The 7,278-nt window shown below is 46.9% G+C and overlaps 1 protein-coding gene across 1 annotated transcript; it reads right to left on the bottom strand.

Moving 5' to 3' along the window:
* Positions 1 to 6,736: 6,736 nt before the first annotated feature.
* Positions 6,737 to 7,278, bottom strand: LOC121443151 (histone H2A.J). The gene has a single exon (XM_041644826.1). It carries the CDS (start codon positions 7,181 to 7,183, stop codon positions 6,794 to 6,796), a length of 390 nt encoding a protein of 129 aa, XP_041500760.1. The 5' UTR covers positions 7,184 to 7,278; the 3' UTR covers positions 6,737 to 6,793.

Genomic DNA, 7,278 nt, shown 5'->3' with positions numbered 1-7,278 from the left:
TTGAAGTAGATTGGTGCTACCAGGAGCAGAGTGTCTCATTGTCATGAAAAGTCCTATTCTTAGAAAGACATGAAGAATGTCTATCTAAAATATATCTCTATATATCTAGAAAATCTAACTAACATGACTACAAACTTGACTATTATTTATGATTATCCATCAACAACCTATATTTCCTAATTATACATTACATTTTAATAATGAACTACACAATCACAATACCTTAATAAAGATCAGAAATACATATACATATAACAAATTTGACCTTAAATCTCTATCAATAAAGCAAAATCTATACTAATGCAAATTATTCATATCTATATCATATCCCCCTTTAAATGTAAAAGAACATTTATAAACATTTTTTGGGAATATGGGCGCAGTTATTTCTCTCCAAACTGCTTCCTGCTGAATGGGGGCGTCGTTAATTAGGTCTTTCATGGTATAACCTGTGTGCTAGTTTCATCTCAGTTGGCAGTTGAGCGAAGCAATTTTCTGAAGATGTTCACTGCAACATCTTGTTCATCTTCAGGAGGGCGTGGTCGATCATACCAAATCGGAATAAATGCAATCCACAAGGTCTGATCCTCTGTGAAAACAAAAGAAGAATCTCTTTTCCAAAGTATCATATCCTTAGATCCAAATTCTGAAATCATACCCTCATGATATCCGTTCTGGTTCCATTTGGCAGCCCATATAATGAAATGTCTCTCTGTACTTAGCTCCTTCACAGTCAAAAATTTTAAAGAAAACACAATGTACATAATCCAGACTCTCTGTGAATTTTCCATTTTTACGTGGCTTATTTTTCTTTATTTCTTTTAATCTCTTAACTATCTGTACTCTGTCTCTTTAAAGACTTTACTTTTACTTTTTTAAACCATTAACTTTATTCTCTATATTCTTTTTCTTCTCTCTCCCAAGCCTACGTACATTCATCCACAGTGTGACTCATTTAGTGGTCTGAATCTGTCCTATTGTGAATCTGCAATTTTTTACTATCCAAGGGCACTTTTGATTTGCGCCTTTAAATCAGTAGGCACTTAAGAATCTAAGCTGTGACATTCCGAGGTTAACTTTTTGCTTTTTGAGCGTATATCTTTGACCTGGAATATCTCTGTAGACCAGGCTGTCTTTGAACTCTCAGAGATCCGCCTGTCTCTGCCTCCCAGGCATTCGGGATTAAAGGTGTACACTACTACACCTTGAACTCACAGAGATCTGTTTGTCTCTGCCTTCTAGGCACTGGGATTAAAGGCGTGTGCTACCACACACAACAACTCTCTTCCTTTTTTTGTTTTTTACTTTAAGAAGTTCAACTTTTAGTCTGTATATATTTTTAACACACTTTAAACCATTTAGAAATTTTCTCTGTCTTTGAATCTCTCTTTACTGTATATCTCTCTTTTTCTGACCACATGAGTCTTTAATTTACCAAGCAATCTCAGTAGGATTAAAGGCGTGGCTTTGCCGGCTGGATCCAGCCCATTCCTTAGCATTCCAGCCTCATGGCTGAGGTACTGGCTGTAGCCATATTTACTGCAACAACTGTACGGCATTTCAAGGTCCCTGCCAGCAAGTGAGCTACAACAGACAACACTCAAGTCCTCTCTCGGTAGTCGGCCCTCCTGCCTCAAACAGTCAGAGTTTGCCCTGGCAGGATGGCCCAGAAGGCCGGCATTTTTAAACGGTGCAGCTTTTTTCCTGCTATGGCTGAAAACCGAAAAGCATGTGTTCAGCTTTTCGTCAACACCGTTTAAGTGTTTCGTGGCAGGACCTCTTAATGAGCTGCAGGCTTTGCAGCTAAAGCTGAGTCAGGAAGCCTCTCTTAGATGAGGCGCTTGCTTGCCTCTAGCAAGCAGAGTAAAACCGAGAAATTGCTGCTACCAAGAAACCAGGCACAATGCTTTCATTTTGTCCTAGAATTACTTCCCAAGCTGTCTCAGGCTTTATGTGGAAGCAGTTGTCCACGTGGGCGCCATATGTAGTAATAGGGGGCGGCGGGGCCTCTTCCCCAGCGGGGCCTCTTCCCCAGCACCCCAGCACCCCAGCCGCCCGCTCGGCTAGCTTATGCCCGAAATAACAACACACAAACTGTATTCATTTAAACACTGCCTGGCCCATTCTCTTCTAGGCTAATTCTCACATATTAATTTAGCCCATTTATAATCATCTGTGTGTAGCACCCCAAGGTGCGCTTACCAGGGAGATTCTAGCCTAGTCCATCCTGGGTCGGAGCTTCATCCCGGGAGCGGGGCATGGCGTCTCTGCTGAGGCGTCTGCTCCCGAGAGAGCTGTGGAGTCTCTGACCTCACTTCCTCTTCCTCCCAGCGTTCTGATCTGTTTACTCCACCTACCTATGTCCTAACCAATAAAATGGGCCAGGGCAGTTCCTTTATTAGCCAATGACCTTCCTCCATCAACATTGGAAACCACCCTCATTCACATACCAGATCCTCCTCAAAACCCACTGAGCTAACTATTAACATTACCTGGAGACACAGTCTGTCTTCCTTCCTTCCTTCCTTCCTTCCTTCCTTCCTTCCTTCCTTCCTGTCTGTCTGTCTTTTTCTTTTAAAGTAAAAGACCAGGTTTGTTTGGTCTTGTTTGGTGACTCCAGCCACCAGAGAGTGGGAAGGAGAAAGGAATAGGCAGGAGAAAATAATGGAGACACAATTTCCATTCAGCCCAGAGAGAAAGAGCAGACAGACCTAAGAAAGTACTCCATCTCCATCCACTTCAGGTTGAAAAACCAGTGAGTTTACTGAGGTGACCCTGTTTGCTGCCCCCCACCCCCCCACAAGGTTTCTCTGTAGTTTTGGGGACTGTCTGGGAACTAGCTCTTGTAGACCAGGCTGGCCTCGAACTCAGAGATCCACCTGCCTCTGCCTCCCGAGTGCCACCAACCGCCGGTTCCCTATTTGCTTTCTGTTGCTGTGGTAAACACCATGGCCAAAAGCAACCTGGGCAAGAAATGGTTTGTCTTAACCGCTCACAGTCCATCTTGAAGGGAAGATGGGGCAGGAACTCAAGGCCGGAAACTGAAGCAGAGGCCCAGGAAGAGTGATGGCTTACTTTCAGCTCTCTTTCATATTCCTCCCCGGACCTGAAAGGGTTATCACTGCCCACAGTGGGTTGGGCCCTTCCTTCCACACCAACCACTAAGCAAGCAAATGCCCCACACAGGCCAATCTAAAGGAGGCATTTCTCAGTTGCAGTTCCTCCTCCCAGATGGCACTAGCTCTGTCAAGTTGACAAGCCAGTCCAAGTGACCAAGCCTCCCTATCTCCCCCAATTATATGCAGCTTATTTAACCCTGAAGAGGGGGGACTCCTGAAGCTTGTCACTTCCCTTAGCTACCTCACTCTCTTGAGCTTCCTTCAATTTTTCCTGCTTCCCTTCAATCCACAGAAAATAGAAACCACTTCATAGTTTTAAATGAGCTGGAAATAGTGTTTCCAGGCCAGTCAACTGAGGAGCATTCTGACTGTTGGTGGTTCAAATGGCAATGGCCCCAACAGCCTCAGATATTTAAATGTGTTGTGTCTGGCAGAAATGTTTCTGGGAAGGATTAGGTGTGGTCTTGTTGGAGGTGTGTCGCTTGGAATTTGAAATCTCAAAAACCTATGCCAGCCAGGCCCAGCCTCTCTCTGCCTCCTCCTGCTGGTGGATCAGACGTAAGCTCTCAGCTGCTGAGCCAGCACCCTGCCTCCCTGCCTGCTACCTTGTTCCCTACTATGATGGTTATGGAGTCACCCTCAGAAGCTGTGAGCAAACCCCCAATTAAATACTTTCTTAAGTTGCCTTGGTCATGGTGTCTCAGAGGTAGAGAAGTAAGTATGCCAGAACCTAAGTCCCATTCTATCAAGTTCAAGTTCCTAATCACCGTAGCATTTGCCCTTGCCAGTGCCGGCTTTGTGGAGCTCACATTTCGCACACCAGTCACAGGGTAAACTCACCAGACAACTACGTCACGGGGTAAACCTTTTCATTGGAGAACTCCAAAACTGAACAGACCAGTTCTCTGGGATCCAAAGATCAAAACCGGCCCTGTATGGAAACAGAACAAACCTTGGTCACACTGCACCGTGCCCCAGTGAGCGGCACTTCTCTGCATAAGTGTCAGTGTGCAAGTAAAACCAAACACCGTATGCTAGCCCACACCAGAAGTGATGGCCTGGCCCTTGTACAGTCTCGTGCCTAATACACTGGCCTTTTAAATTAGCTTCAGGAACATTATCTAGGACCACAGGCTTTATTATTTTGCAGAGTTGTTTCTGGTAATAGCTCATTCCAATTTAAAACTCTCATCAGAAATGGTGAAGAACACAAGTATTTGAAAAGATTTTGAGTATCTCTGCAGCAGTGGTAGCAAAGGTTGGGTGGAAATGGGGACAGTCATCATCTTGTAACTTGCTCTCCTAGTAGCGTTTCTCATGGGAAGACTCATAAGACAAATGGGTTAGATTACCTTTGCTCTTATTTCTTCAGGAATAAAGTCCCAGATACCTCCTCCTATCTTTAGTAAATAGACTCAAATGTCAAACTAGCATTTAAAAGCTACATGTTTGAGTCTGTAAATGTGGAACTCATGGACAGAGAAGGGCGACTGCATATATATATATATATATATATATATATATATATATATATATATGCTCTAAGTGACATCACCCACTAATTAAGATTTATTATATATACAGCATTCTGCCTCTATTTTTCCCGCACACCAGAGGAGGGCGCCAGATCTCATTACAGATGGTTGTGAGCCACCATGCACCCACAACTAATTCTAACAAGTGAGTTCTACTGTTTTGAGAGTCTCCCTGTGCAGTCCTACCTATCCCGGAACTCAGCATCTTCCGTCAGTTTCCCAAGTGATGGAGTCAGAGTTGTAAACCACATCTGGCTACCAGTCTTTAAAACCCCTACCGCTGGGAAAAGCTGTCCTCGAGGAATGACAAAGGACCTGCCCTGGTCAACTCTGAGCACTTGTGGTAACCTGCAGTCCCGCACAATATAGGAGCCACCAACTTTGTCACTGTTGGGCTCAAGACCTCACCTTTCGCCCCAAGATTTATGCAGTTCATGATTGTGGGGGCAGGGTCTCAAGGTCCCATCCTCCCCTCTCCCTAGGATTTACAAGCAACTATTTTTCTTCAAGGGTACAGCCTTATGTTGCCTTATGCTTTTATAAGGACACCCTGTTACTAAGCTACACTGGGTGGCCACACCTCGATTCCTGTCCTCGAGTCCCACAGCTGAGTAGGTATTGGGTCACATCTTACCTACTCATGTTTACCTATAATTTAAGTCACAAGGGCAAACCCTTAGTCCTTGTAGATGGCACTTCCCAATGTAAGCATCTAATGCTAATATATGGTACTAAAGTCATCTCAGTCCTCCTCACAGGTAGTTTGAAAAGCTTACCTCCTGACATTGCCCACGATGCCCCTGGTGTCTGTTCTCGGGTGTCAGAGGCAGCAATGTACCTCTTTTCTGAGAAGTGTGTGACCCAATCTTTTAGGATAACCACGAAGAAGAGAGTATCCATTTGACAAACAGCAGAGAACCAAATACTCAGACACCGGTTTGTAATGTATTATTTATTTGTCCTTTTTCCTGTCTTCGGGAACCATGAAAAGGGAGGAAATGTGGGTTTCAGGGCAGTGGCAACCTAGCTGGCCTCACTCACGCTCTCCTCTCCCCACCTGATACTAGCAGATGGTGTAGACAGCCAATCAACACAGAGGACAAGGGGAAATGGGCCAGGCACTGCAAATGAAGACGAAGACTTCAATTCTGCCTCCCAGGAAAAAAATGAAGCTGAATGAAACCTACTCTGGGGTGGTTTTTGTGGATCCTGTGGGCAGAATGAGTTGCTGAGGATGGAATGGAAGAACAGCCACGGGAAGAACAGCATTTCCAGAGACCTGTGGGTTTCTCTTGCTCTCTTAACTCACGTGACCTTCCTCTCCTTACCGGGCCATTACACAGCTAGTGGGGAAACGGGGCTCCAGGAAAGTTATCCCTAAAAGCAGGGTTTAATTTTAAGTAAAAGCAAGCTACTTTCCAGGGGCAATGCTGGAGAAGATAAAAAGATAAAACTTAAGGGGAAAATGTACGTATATATTTTGGGGCATATTCGTAATGTGGGTCAGGAATGGCCTCGAACTCACTAGTCACGAATGACGCTCTACTCTCAAGAGCAGGGATGCCAGGTGCCATCTATGAGCAGCAAGAGTTGAGAACTTTAAAGGCTGCTAAACCTAAGTAAAGACCGAGGGCCCCGCTGTTATGCAATACCGTCGAGGGAGCAAACTTCATGACTCACTTCCGTATTGCACAAATTACTTCATTTTATAGAAACGTGAACACGGCTGGTATTCAGATCATAAATACGTACTATCTATTTGCTCAGAAGACTATCGCTCTTAAATTACTAGCACCTGTCAAGGTCCCTACGTTCTCGTCTTCTCCAAGTAGCTCAACCTTTCTAAATATGGCCAGCGAGGCAACTTCTTGCGCATAGCTCGAAACACCTCTCCTAACACTCCTCCCTGGGTTGGGCAAAGTTAATTCCAGAGTAGCCTCCCCCGCACATCTCCGCTTCTCCTGCCCACTGTGATGCAACCCAGCCACTGGGTCCCCTCTGGCTCCCACATGGCCTCAAGCTCGGGACGCGTCCCCACCCAGCACCCCGTCGGTCCCGCGACTACACAGCTCTCCGGATTACTCGCTTTTCACCGACTTTATTGGCTGCGGGCTGCGGTGGGCTCTGCACCCGTCGGGTTCACTTGCTCTTCACCTTCTGGCTCTCCGTCTTCTTGGGCAACAGCACCGCCTGGATGTTGGGCAGGACGCCGCCCTGCGCGATGGTCACGCGGCCCAGCAGCTTGTTGAGCTCCTCGTCGTTGCGGATGGCCAGCTGCAGGTGGCGCGGGATGATGCGCGTCTTCTTGTTGTCGCGCGCCGCGTTGCCCGCCAGCTCCAGGATCTCGGCCGTCAGGTACTCCAGCACCGCCGCCAGGTAGACCGGCGCGCCCGCGCCCACGCGCTCCGCGTAGTTGCCCTTGCGCAGCAGCCGGTGAACGCGGCCCACGGGGAACTGCAGGCCCGCGCGCGACGAACGCGACTTGGCTTTGGCGCGCACCTTGCCGCCCTGCTTGCCTCGCCCCGACATGCTCGACCCCGCGCCCCGAGCTCCAAACACCGGCCGGCTCAGTTCCGGGACGCCGTGCGCCACTCCGGAACTACCTCGCCGAACTCTGCAGCCGC

The sequence above is a fragment of the Microtus oregoni genome, unplaced genomic scaffold (assembly GCF_018167655.1).
Source record: "Microtus oregoni isolate MIOR12 unplaced genomic scaffold, Mior012 000002F_ref0000024, whole genome shotgun sequence".
NCBI classification, from domain to species: Eukaryota; Metazoa; Chordata; class Mammalia; order Rodentia; family Cricetidae; genus Microtus; species Microtus oregoni.
The sequence above is the reverse complement of the archived record's forward strand: the minus strand, read 5'-3'. Positions and strand labels throughout refer to the sequence as shown.

Coding starts and splice junctions, on each gene's coding strand:
- LOC121443151 (XM_041644826.1), bottom strand. CDS start 7,183: ATGTCGGGGCGAGGCAAGCAGGGCGGCAAGGTGCGCGCCAAAGCCAAG.